Source organism: Anopheles moucheti, chromosome 3 (genome assembly GCF_943734755.1).
Source record: "Anopheles moucheti chromosome 3, idAnoMoucSN_F20_07, whole genome shotgun sequence".
Classification (NCBI taxonomy): domain Eukaryota; kingdom Metazoa; phylum Arthropoda; class Insecta; order Diptera; family Culicidae; genus Anopheles; species Anopheles moucheti.
Genome location: NC_069141.1, coordinates 18,081,010 through 18,094,399, shown reverse-complemented (window position 1 = coordinate 18,094,399; position 13,390 = coordinate 18,081,010). Strand labels below are relative to the sequence as shown.

Below are 13,390 nucleotides of genomic sequence, written 5' to 3'. Positions count from 1 at the left end.
CACTCTGTTAACAAGTTCACGTAGCAAAAAGAGACCCGAGACGTTCGTTCGGTAAATGTGCGCTTTCATGTCGAGCAGGGCGGAAAATGTACTACCACATGATGAAATAGTGCTGTTGTTTGCAGGTTACTCGGTTAACTGCTTGCCGGCTCCATCAGCAGCCGGACAGTAGTTTTGATTTCGACGCTTGTTTACCGATTTCCATCCCGGGGTAGCTTCAAAGAACGTGCACATCCCCTCAATAACCGCAAGGGGCTTGATTAGCGAAATCTAATCATCTTAAATCTGTCTGGTTCCATCGATAAAAGTACGCCGTATCTGCGCCAAGCAACAGTGTTTATCCTGTGCATTTACTGTATCTTCTTGGGATTTTCTTGTAAATAATCTAAATTTAATTCATTTAACTCTCAACCTCATACCATCGTCGCTTATCGTCAGTTTGTCCGGGGCTCCGGGTGGCTAGCATAAGCCAGACCGAAAGCTTCTAATGGAAAACGGAAAATCTGTTTCACTAACCATGTAGATGTTTTTTTTTGTTTCGATTGCTTTGCAATTTGCTATTAGTACTAATCCCTTTATCCCGATTTGATTCGTTTCATCCAATTTGCATAAACCTTCCCTTCCCGCTCGGTGCACGTCGTAGCTCTAATCACGTAAAATAGTTGCTTCCTTACAAAGGCCGGCTTCTTATTGTAGCTAAACCGAAGTATCATCACTGATTGATTCTATTTTGTGTCTTCCCGTTCTTTTTCTACATATACTCATCCAACATACATACCGAACAACATGCCGGCTAACGGTTTCGGAGTACAGGTTACGGCAACCGATGGTGACAAGGATCGGCCCCAGAACATCGTCTACTTCCTGACCGGCCAGGGTATCGATCCGGACAATCCTGCCAACAGCAAGTTCGACATTAATCGAACGACCGGGGAGATTTTCGTGCTCAAGGTAAGTCACATATGTACCGTTGCGGTCTTAATTAACTACGATCGTGTTTTCTCGCTCCATCGTACATCGGTACGGTGGTGGTGGACACAACATTGAACTTGGACTCATCGCTTGCAATGCGTGCCGAGTTGTGCCGCTAGCTACTGTCCAAACCATTCCCAGTCACACTAAGACCAATCGAAAAGCATGTTCTGCTAGCGTCAGCAAGAATTCGAACAAATCGATACGTCTCGGTTTCGCCATCATTGCGAATGATGCCACCGCACTAGATCACTTCGTTGACATCGAGAGCAAATTGAATAGTTGCTGACCATCGTGTGACCATTTGACTTCCGGCACACGAGGACCTCTGCGCAACGGAGCATGATAAAGTTTTCCTCTTCTTTCAATCACCTCACCTTCAGCGCCATAGACTCCAAGGGATTGGCTTAATCATGCGACGACGCCGACAAGAATATTATGAGCATTGCTTCCCCTCAATCTGTCGGTTGCAGTACAGCCATCAAGTAGTCGACCGACCGGGTTTCCATGCGTTCCCATGTTCTTTCGACCGAACCCCCTTTTTGCAATAAGTATCCTTCGGTGCGATTTTCCGTTTCCGGTCGTAAGCTGTCATAAATCAAAAAACTTTGCACAATTTATCTTACCATGTCCGCACATCGACATCGATAGCTGGGCAGACACGGGGGGGTGCTAGAAGCAGGCGACGGAACGCCATGGCCGCTGTCAACATTCGTTTATGAAACGATGAAAATGCCGGAACTAATCTGCTTGCTGGTGGTCTTCCGGTGAATTAATGACTTCATCACAGCGTGTGGAAGGCGGATCCGGCAACGAGCAGTGTGACGCGTGGGGATATTTCATTTTTATCCCAGAAAACCGACAAGTCATAAATTCAAATGAGAGAAATCTCCGCTTGGCCGATGCGAAAACTTGGCATCCCGCGCACACTCTAATTGGATGCAATTTAGGGCGCGTCAAAGCGCGTGCTGCAATTAAAATGCTCTTTTTTTTCTGTGTTGAATTTTTCCGGTAAATTTGTGTGGAAGCATTTTATGGTCGCTTGCTTTGTGGTGATGGTTGAAACTGTGTAGAAGATTTTATTTTCTTTGCAAGAAAAAGGAAAGTATTATTTTCGAGCACGAAGCAACGGTAACAATGATTTACGATTTCCGCAAATCGAGCGCCATCAAACTTTCTCCCACAGCGCCAGCAAACAACTGTCCAAAATGCGAACTTGTGCTCATCAAAATGCTAGCCAAGTGTCCATTGCTGCAAACTAACCCACCGACCCCACCAACACCTGTTGAGTTTCGGGCAGTGAAAACTTTGATTTTTTGAAAAAAGTCACTACTAATAGCCCACACACCTCCCCAAAAGGGTAGCGGCAACTCCCCACCAGCCAGTCGCCTCACAGTCAATAAAGCTGGCCATTAAAAATACATTTGTGAAAGCTTGACAAAACTTTGCGCCACTAGCCCGTGGAACCAGTGTTCCGGGTGCCTGATGTCTTTTTTATGACATCGGAATGGCACCACTATCTCTCCACCGCCGTGTCCGTTTGTTGTGACATTTTACATGCCGCTAGCAGCGACCGCGTTCCGGAACCATTCTCTAGAGTGGCTTGTGCCAAGCACTTAAAAGTTATCAAATTTAACGCTTTGCGCCAGAGCCAGATCGATCGTGCCGCGAAATCGGGAGCACTGTAGAAAAAAAAAACACATCGAAAAGAATCGAACCTGCAGTGCCCTGTAGGTATTGTCACACATTTCGTCATGAGCAGGGGCGAAAAGTTTTACCCAACTTTCAATCTCACCGTCAGTCTGGTTTTGAGCTACTTTGGTGAAACTTTGTACAACCCTCGCTACCACATCCACACACATCTTCCATTCTCCCCAATCGATGCGTGAAATATGTGATCTTCCCTGAATTGTGTGATCTTCGGCCAGCGGACATCAAGGAGCCAACTTCAGCGCACCAGCCGTCAGACGCAGACCATTCTCCGCGGGGCCACCGTCTGTGTAGATCACTATTTATTCATCCACGTCTAGCAGCACCGCGCTGCTTGCTGGGGAAAAACGGAAAATAAGTTCTGCTTCTACCCGACAGCCCCCCCCGTCCCACCGGGGAGATCTCCCTTTACTTTCGGATCGTATTTTAAACGCATCCCGGTCGGATGGGCCCAGTGGGAAGTAACAAATGAGAAAAGATGTCTCCAGACTTTTGCTTTACTTTCGTGCCACCACTCTAGCCGAAAAAGTTTTCACTCCTTGTTCTGCTTGTTTCTCATCCTTCCTTTTTTTTGTCGCTATAGCGAGATAGCACGAAAAAAGGGGGCCCCGCATGTGCATGGAAGAGAGAAAGCATGGCACTAACGAGGCCAACAAGGCAAGAAATTATAGACCAATTTCCGAAAATCAGGAAACCCGGGAATAATGCTGAGAAGCACACACCATCGTGTGCGAAGGAACAAAACTTTGCCGGTTATCACCGCGCCACCGGTGAGATAGTGAACGCCGAGAGCGCAAAAGGTTCAATAAATAATATTTAAGTCGGCTCGCTCTGTGCACCACATGGGAGCAGCGACCAACAACAGCAACGACGACGACGGCAAAAAAATGGACCCTGCCTCGCACAGGGTGGTTGAGTAGCTTTTTCCCATCCCCCACGGGAAGCCCAGCGAAGGAAAGCTTATGCGCAGCCACTTGGTACCAAACTTGATCACTTTTTTCGTCCCCATTTAGTCTTTTCGGTTTTCGACCCACTCAAATACCCTGCTGCTGCGGCTGTGTGGACAGCAATAGTGTGGGAGGTGAATAAAAGGTTGAAATATTTAGCCTGAGATTTCTTTTCCTACTCGCAACTGTTTCCGGTCGCACCGTGAGGGGTGTAATCCTGAAGCAATCGTTCGGTTCCGGAAGTGTCACTCAAGAAGCAATAAAATCTTAGGCACAAAGCGAGACAGAGAGCGAGAGACCATTCGCTTTAGCTACTTTACCTGAGCATGTGCCAGCAGTGGTTGTACAACTTACGGCGAAAACTTATCACGAGCTTATCAAAAAAGGGCCACCGTCACAAGCAAATCCAGTCCTTGGACCGACTTTGGGAAAAAAAGAATTGTTCATCCCCCGTTTTGGACTCGGTTCCATTTTTCATAAAGGCGAAAAAAAATTGCTGTTAAAGAAGCTCGTCGCAATATAATCGGCTAAGGGTTGCCGTGCGCACTCGCTGCTTGTTCCGGTCTCCCCCTAAAGCACTACGTAATTATGATAAGCAGCCGAATTTGTGACCGTTTCGCTCCGACCGACAGCAACACCACTTTGTGACGCTTTTGGCCTGTTCCGCCGATGGTTCGCTACCGTCATGGGGGCAACATTTCCATTGATGCATTTTTCATGACCCGCAGACATCTTGCGCTGCCCGTGTGCAACTATGATGCGGAATCTGACGCGGCCAAGTGTCATTTTATGCCATGGCAACAAGATGGCTTGCTGTTTTGCTACCGGCAGCTTAAGCTATCAAAAATTACAGGAACATTATGAAATTGTTTGCTTATTTTCGCTTGTCGCCATGGCTTCTCCTTCGTTTCGTGCCATTAAATGGCTAACTAATGATAGTTAGACCAACCGACAGCGGGGATTTGGTTGAATGGGGTCGCCTGCAGTCTGGAACTGGACTTGCTTTAAGTGGCTTAATTTGGCCATTTTGAGATGGGGCCCCCCGTAGGGCATGTTTTACGGCAAGAGTACGGGACGGAACGGGATGAATAATTCTAACGGATCAACCTTCCCGTACGCACATGCATCTTCCTAAAAGTGTGCAATAAAATATTAATTAAACGGAATATCTCTTACCCAGCACCTTCTCTGTTGCTCTGTTAATGTTCCGTTAACGATGCCTTTCTCCACACTCAATTAACCATTTATTCGTCCGCGATAAATCGAGAATTTAATTCACTGTAAAAATGCGGGCATTTTTGCGACACATCTGAAGGTGGGCCCTACCCAATTTCCACCCCCCCTTCCTCAAACATCGGCCAGGCCGGGGAGGGATGAAGTTTGTGTTTGATGTTTTTATTTGCAATCGAAATCGAAACCTTGATTCGCCCATTTATTTATGTACTTTTGCCCATCGTGTTGCGTGGTTTTTTGTTTTCTTATTGGATATCTCAATTGGAACATTTTCCAAACGATGAAATTCATCAATTTCATTCCGTCTCATTTTCCATTTCGAACGGCATAAACCATCGTATCGACACCAACGCCATTTTGCAGTGGGGTGAACTGTTGTTAAAGCTTTAAGCAGAATTGATCCGATTCTTTCGTAATCCTTCTGTCGAATATTGCGAGAAAACGGAAGGCCGTGCTCCTGCTGTTGGGGTTTCTTCTTTGTGGCGAGGCGAAACGAGACAGCAGGAAACCTCAATCTGGTTGGTACATTTAATTTGATTTTTGTTTTGCTTTCATTGCTTTTTTCAATTTCTCGAGCATGCTTTTTTCTCTCTTATTGTCTTTCGCTCTATCTCTTAGCGCGAGTGTATGATACTTTGTGCTGGGCTTTGGCAGCCAGGGTGCTTTCGTTGTACAGCCTCCAAGCTATGCTGACGAGACGTTGCTGTCAGATTGTTCTTGTACATGTTTGTGTCATTGTTGTTGGCGCTGAACCAAGGTTGGGGTTGCTTTGAACCAGGGCGCGTGGTTTTCTTTTCACTGTCTCTCGTTGTACTATCTAACGACAGTTTGATGGTTCGTTGAAGGCTGCTGAACCGTACGACATGGAAACACGCAGCGACCCCCGATCCAATTCGCGAGCTCTCGGAAGCCTTCTCGAAAACGCAACCTATTTCGCGGCGAAGTGCGAAAAAACAGCGGCAAAAAATTCCTGCTGCAGCAAGAAGCGAGAAGCGACCGCTCGGAAAATTTCAACAAATGCGACACAAAACAAAAAAAAGTCACTTCTTTGAAAGTCATAAAAGCTAATGGCTTTAGGGTTGTGCTCTGGTTTTTTTTTTTTTTTTTGGTTGTCGGATGGAGGTGTCGCCTGAAATATGCATGTAAATGTTCCTGATGGGGCGCAATTCAAACGCGAACACTTCTTACTTTGCCCAAAACGGCAGCCTAGCGAGTTCGCGTGGAATCATGTTTTCCACTTGATATTATTTTACTTTTATGTGCACCCGAAAAGATCGTTGTCAAGATTTTAAGGCGGCCCGGTGGTTGGGAATTGGTGAGAAATATGTATATGGCCCCGGAAAAAAGGGGTTCCATCTTAAGATGCTCCGTGCTGGGACGACACTGGCTGCTGCTGAGTTGAGTTGCCCGTGCAAACATGTCCCCGTCGTCAATTTTGCCGTCGCACACCACGTCAAAGCGTGTGCGCCTTGGCGCGATCGGGGTACGGGATCACTTCCAATATCAATTAATATTAATTTGATGTCGTTACGGACGGGCCCCGCCATTCGATTGCGCACAAACGCTGTTTAATTGAATAGGTCCTGATTTATGATAGGCATGAGTGTTGCAAAATCGTACAAGAATTTCAACATTCCATTCGTTAACACGCACCAATACAGTTCTTAGATACGGACCATCCATGTGCTTCCTTCAAATATTCTAACAGTCGTAAGAGAATTCAGTGCGTGTGCGTACTGGAATGAAAATGTTTTCATCTGATGCTTTTTGCCCCATCAGCTTGCCTTGATGGCAAACCCTGGCCAGCCACATATTAACCGCAGGATTGCAACAGCTTCATCAGCAATGGTCTGTTGTGGGCCTGTGAGACGGAGTAGGTTTTAATTTAATCAGTCTCTCACCATGCGGGCAGCTGTGCCACCGCATCGATATGCAACTGTACGATATTCTTCCCTCCAAAAGTATGCTTCTACAAATGCATTTCAACCATGCACCGGCCCCGAGAGCCAGCAGCAGCAACACGAAGTTGAACAATTTAAGCCAATTCTGTTCAGCTGTATTTAATTAATTATTTACCATCGGAAAAGCGCATTTGCTCCACTGGACGCACACGCACGCTTGCTCTTTACATACCAGCACACGCAACTTTGCCTCAGTTGGTTCTAACCTCCTGATCGTAAAGGTGCAACCTGCCCGGTTGCACTGCACTGCTCGCACTTTCGCTTTCACCCCTGACGGTAGCGTTTGTTGAATAATTTATTAAATGTTGTAAGAAATGTTACCGCACACCTTTTCCTACCGTTGGGCGGTGGCTTTGGAAACGCGACTGCACTAGCAAAACTGGCAAAACAATAAAGTTCCCTGCATGCATGCGGTGTGTCGTATGCTCAGCTGGTGAAGGTGAAGAAATGCAGCTTTGCTGCACTAACCGCAATGTCAGCAGGATGTGGCATATTTCAGCAAATCACTCGTGCACCTTGGTAGAACGTTCCGATGCTGATATGCTTGCGTTGCCGTTGCATATTTGGGTTCAGTGTCCTGAGCGGATGTTTGCCGTTTTGAGTAAGTTGATGATGTATATATGCACGCGTGAAGGGAATTTGTTTACGTTGAATATATTCGCTTCATACACGGAGGCACGAACATTAATCTAATTGTAATTGTATCTGTAATCTAATTGTGCAATTAGCCTACACCACTATACGCTATTTGTACAGGAAATTGAAGAAATTCTTCAAAAGCAATCATTTATGTGAATTTTCTTATACTTTGTCTACCTTAGAGATTGTAAGTCTTTGGAAAATCTAGCAAAAATTCTTTAAAAAAATTTATTTCCTATAGACCTAACAGGTTGGCTGATAATTATTTGGCCTATCACATAGATCGTGCTAGTAGATTTAAATTTATATCATATTTAGTTTGTACCAACCATCAAACGAATTCTGTCCAAATTTGACAGCCCTCGAACAATATCCTAGTAGGCTGGAGCATTTTGTGTGACGCAATTTTTGTGTTTTGAGTAATAATGGAAAAGAAGGAATTTCGCGTGATGATAAAGTATTACTTTTTGAAGGGGAAAAATACAGTTAAAGCTAAAAATTGGCTTGATCAAGAGTTTTTGGACACTGCTCAACCAAAATCAACCATAAAATATTGGTATGCTAAATTTAAACGTAGTGAAATGAGCACTGATGACGGTGTATACAGTGGACGCCCAAAAGAGGTAGTTACAGGCGAAAACATTAAAAACTCCACAAAATTATTAAGAGTACCCATATTGTGAAGTTGATCGAGATTGGTGACACCCTAAAGATGTCCAAGGAATGTATTGGACATATCATTCACGAGTATTTGGATATGAGAAAGCCCTGTGCAAAATGGCTGCCGCGCGAGCTCACATTTGACCAAAAACAACAACGAGTTGATGATTCGGAGCGGAGTTTGGAACTGTTTAAGCGAAATAAATCCGACTTTTTGAGTCAATATGTTACCATGGATGAGTCTTGGCTTCTCCACTCCACTCCAAAGTCCAATAGACAGTCATCCGAGTGGATAGGACGCTAAGAACCTGCTCCAAAACGGGGGAAAACGCAACAATCAGTTGGCAAGGTCATGCCGTCAATTTTTTGGGATTCGCAAGGAATAATCTTCATCGATTATCTTGAGAAAGAAAAAACCATTAACAGCAACTATTTCCAACTTTCTCTGAGAAGAAATTTTCCTCGGATGAAGAGGCGATCGCCGAAACAAAGGCCTTTTTTGAGGCAATTGACAAATGCTACTACAAAAATAGTAACCAAAAATTGAAAACCAGCTATAATCGGTGTAACACCCTTGAAGGGATGTATGTTGAATGAAAAAAAAAAATAATTTACAAAAAAAAGGTGTTTAAATGTCTTAGGCCAAACAATTATCAGCCCACCTGTTATTAACTAGAGTTCTCGCAGATCTAGACTATTAATTTTATTTAAGCTTTAAGATAGATCTCAATCGCGCAGGTCACATTAAGAGCCATTCAAATCGCTATTATCTATTATCTATCTATCAAAAGCACATCATTGTAGAGTAAATCCTTCCAAAAAAGGATACTCTCTATTATAATCGCAATCCACTAAATAGAATCAACAAAGCTTTAACACGAACCGGATACACTAATAGTGCAATCGTTTCGCGACTATACAACTTCACAGCTCTACTCTATGCCCTGCCCGTGCAATAGAAACCTCCATGCTTTATTCGCTGTGTTCCAGCGCCACTAACTTCTCACCGCCGGGCAACGGATCTAATTTCGTTTGGATCTTTGACGAATTCACTTCCACCGGAGGCATTGCCGGTACGGAACCCGGTGCGAATGCGAAGTGCCATTTTCAATTTGTTGAGTTAATTGAACGGGAAATGGAACACTGATCGGTTGCCACCCTGTCGGTAATGATGTCCTTCTGCCGGTGAGCACTGTTTGGTCGTGTGATTTTGATTTTCCGGTTCGTACGATCGACACAAGGGAAGCAATATGAGGGCAGAGTTGTGTATTTGTAATGATTTGTGTCCACCTCCTTCAGAAGGGCCGGAAGGGGCGTTCCTACATTGTCGTTTGTCGGTGGTTCGATGCGGATACGGTTGACCTACCCCGCAAGCAGGTCGATTGAGTAAATTAGGGATTTATCATCGAGCAGCACTCAGCTCTGAGACAGGGTTGAAACGTTCGAAAGATTCTACTACAAAACCGTGTTTTTCTGTTTTTCTTTTCACTTGCTCTCCTAACAGCCATTGGATCGAGATCAACCGAACGGACGACCACAGTGGCGATTTACCGTGTTCGCCCAGGACGAAGGTGGCGAAGGTTTGGTCGGATACGCGGACGTACAGGTGAATCTAAAGGACATCAACGACAACGCTCCAATTTTCCCGCAGGGTGTCTATTTCGGCAACGTGACCGAGAACGGTACCGCCGGCATGGTTGTAATGACCATGACGGCCGTTGACTACGATGACCCGAATGAAGGTAAGTGGTGTTTTATTTTTCCTTCTTGTTTTTCCACCCGCGTTTCCGCGTTGCTGCATAATTGGGTGCAGTGAACGGCACTTTACTGTTTTTTTTTGTTGTTCCTCTCACGCCACGCAGGTACGAATGCAAAGTTGATATATTCAATCGAGAAGAACGTGATAGAGGAGGAAACGGGCTCGCCGATATTCGAGATAGAGGCGGACACCGGTGTTATCAAGACGGCCGTTTGCTGCCTCGACCGGGAACGCACACCGGACTACTCCATACAGGTTGTCGCAATGGATGGCGGGGGGTTAAAAGGGACTGGGACGGCCTCTATACGCGTCAAGGATATAAACGACATGCCGCCCCAGTTCACCAAGGACGAATGGTTCACGGAGGTGGACGAAACCGATGGTACGAACCTGCCCGAAATGCCCATCCTCACGGTAACCGTGCACGATGAGGACGAAACGAACAAATTCCAGTACAAGGTCATCGACAACAGTGGTTACGGTGCGGACAAGTTCACCATGGTGCGCAACAACGACGGTACCGGTAGCTTGAAGATAGTGCAACCGCTCGACTACGAGGATCCGCTGCAGAGCAATGGGTTCCGATTCCGCATCCAGGTGAACGACAAGGGCGAGGATAATGACAACGATAAGTATCATGTGGCGTACTCGTGGGTGGTGGTTAAGCTGCGTGACATCAACGATAACAAGCCACAGTTCGAGCGGCCCAACATCGAGGTGTCGGTGTACGAGAACGCGGATGTGGGCAAAACGCTGGAAACGTTTAAGGCAACCGATCCGGACCAGGGTGGCAAGAGCAAGGTATCGTACGCAATCGACCGTTCGTCCGATCGGCAACGGCAGTTCTCGATCAATCAGGAGGGCACGGTTACGATTCAACGCAACCTGGACCGTGAGGTAACGCCCCGCCACCAGGTGAAGATACTGGCGATCGATGATGGCATACCGCCGAAGACGGCCACAGCCACGCTGACGGTGATTGTGCAGGATATCAACGATAATCCACCCAAGTTCCTGAAGGACTACCGGCCGGTGCTGCCGGAGCATGTGCCACCGCGCAAGGTGGTTGAAATTTTGGCCACCGACGATGACGACCGTTCGAAGAGCAATGGGCCACCGTTCCAATTCCGGCTGGACCCGGGTGCGGACGATATTATCCGTGCGTCGTTCAAGGTGGAGCAGGATCAGAAGGGTGCGAACGGTGATGGTATGGCGATCGTATCCTCGCTACGCTCGTTCGATCGTGAACAGCAGAAAGAGTATCTCATTCCAATCGTGATCAAAGACCACGGAAATCCGGCGATGACCGGCACTAGCACACTGACGGTAGTAATAGGCGACGTCAACGACAATAAGATGCAACCGGGCTCGAAGGACATATTCGTGTATAATTATCTCGGCCAGGCGCCGGACACGCAGATTGGCCGGGTGTACGTGTACGATCTGGACGACTGGGATCTGCCGGACAAGAAGTTCCACTGGGAATCGCAGGAACATCCGCGGTTTAAACTGGACGAAGACACGGGCATGATTACGATGCGCCAGGGAACTCGTGATGGGCGCTATCACCTACGCTTCAAGGTGTACGATCGCAAGCACACGCAAGCGGATGTGCCGGCAAATGTGACTGTAACCGTGCGCGAGATACCGCACGATGCCGTAATTAACAGTGGCTCGATACGGATAGCAGGCATTACGGATGAGGATTTCATACGCGTGTGGAACTACCGCACGCAGAGTCTATCGCGCAGCAAGGCCGACCGGTTCAAGGACAAGCTGGCCGATTTGCTTAACATCGACCGTGAGAATGTGGATGTGTTCAGTGTGCAGCTACGACGGAAGCACCCACCTCTAACGGACGTTCGCTTTTCCGCCCACGGGTCTCCGTACTACAAACCGGTCCGACTAAATGGCATCGTGCTGATGCACCGGGAGGAAATTGAAAAGGATGTCGGGGTGAACATTACGATGGTGGGCATCGACGAGTGTCTGTACGAAAATCAAATGTGCGAAGGGTCGTGCACTAACACGCTCGATATCAGCTCGCTGCCGTACATGGTGAACGCGAACAAGACGTCTTTGGTGGGTGTGCGCGTGGATGTGATTGCCGAATGTACCTGCGGCGCTAGAAACTTCAGCAAGGCTGAATCGTGTAGATCTTCCCCGTGCCATAATGGTGGTCGCTGTATGGAAACGCGCTACGGGCTTAGCTGTTCCTGTCCGACGGGATACACTGGACCGCGGTGTCAGCAGACGACGCGCAGCTTCCGGGGCAATGGATGGGCCTGGTATCCACCGTTGGCGATGTGTGACGATTCGCATCTTAGCTTCGAGTTTATCACACGCAAGTCGGACGGCTTGCTGCTGTACAACGGACCGATCGTACCGCCGGAGCGCGACGAGCTGCTCGTGTCGGACTTCATTTCCGTCGAGCTGGAGAGAGGCTTCCCAAGACTGCTGATAGACTTCGGTTCCGGCACGCTGGAACTGCGCGTAAAGACGAAGAAAAGTTTGGACGATGGGGAATGGCATCGGTTGGACATCTTCTGGGACACGGAGAACGTGCGCATGGTGGTGGACTACTGCAAATCAGCGGAGGTAGCCGAGATGGAGGATGGTTCACCGCCCGAGTTTGACGATTCGTCATGCCAGGCACGCGGCACGATTCCCCCATTCAACGAGTACTTGAACGTGAATGCACCGCTGCAGATTGGTGGTTTCTATCGCGAACAGTTCGATCCGACACATTACCGCTGGAACTATATGCCCATGGGAAAGGGTTTCGATGGGTGCATTAAGAATTTGGTGCACAACAGCAAACTTTACGATCTGGCACACCCGGGACTGTCGCGAAACAGTGTTGCCGGTTGTCCGCAGACGGAGGAAGTGTGCAGTCAGAGTGAGCAAACGTCGCGCTGCTGGGAGCATGGCAATTGTGTGGGTAGCTTCACCGAGGCACGTTGTCAGTGCCGGCCGGGGTGGACTGGTCCGGCGTGCAATATTCCCACCATACCGACCACGTTTAAGCAGCAGAGCTACGTCAAGTACGCTCTTTCGTTCGAGCCGGATCGGTTCAGCACCCAGATACAGCTGCGTTTCCGTACGCGCGAACAGCACGGCGAGCTGTTCCGTGTCAGCGATCAGCACAATCGCGAGTACGGCATTCTGGAGATTAAGGACGCACGGCTACGGTTCCGCTACAATCTCAACTCGCTGCGCACGGAGGAGAAGGATATCTGGTTGAATGCGATTGCCGTGGACGACGGTCAGTGGCACGTGGTGCGAGTGAACCGTCATGGGTCCGCTGCCACGCTGGAGCTGGACGGTGGTGAGGGTCGCCGTTACAACGAAACGTTCACCTTCGACGGGCACCAGTGGTTGCTGGTCGATAAGCAGGAAGGGGTGTATGCGGGCGGCAAAGCCGAGTACACGGGTGTCCGCACGTTCGAGGTGTACGCCGACTACCAAAAGAGCTGCCTGGACGATATCAGGTACAACCCGACCACTTT

At 47.8% G+C, this 13,390-nt stretch overlaps 1 protein-coding gene across 3 annotated transcripts in view; it reads left to right on the top strand.

Annotated features, from left to right (window-relative positions):
- LOC128305548 (neural-cadherin) overlaps positions 1 to 13,390 on the top strand; it is a 190,735-nt gene that overhangs the window by 159,743 nt on the left and 17,602 nt on the right. For all 3 annotated transcript variants that reach the window (XM_053043045.1, XM_053043046.1, XM_053043047.1), the window contains 3 exons: positions 814 to 951; positions 9,627 to 9,864; positions 9,985 to 13,372. In XM_053043045.1, coding sequence (XP_052899005.1) covers positions 814 to 951; positions 9,627 to 9,864; positions 9,985 to 13,372 — 3,764 coding nt within the window. The remainder of the gene's footprint in view (positions 1 to 813; positions 952 to 9,626; positions 9,865 to 9,984; positions 13,373 to 13,390) is intronic.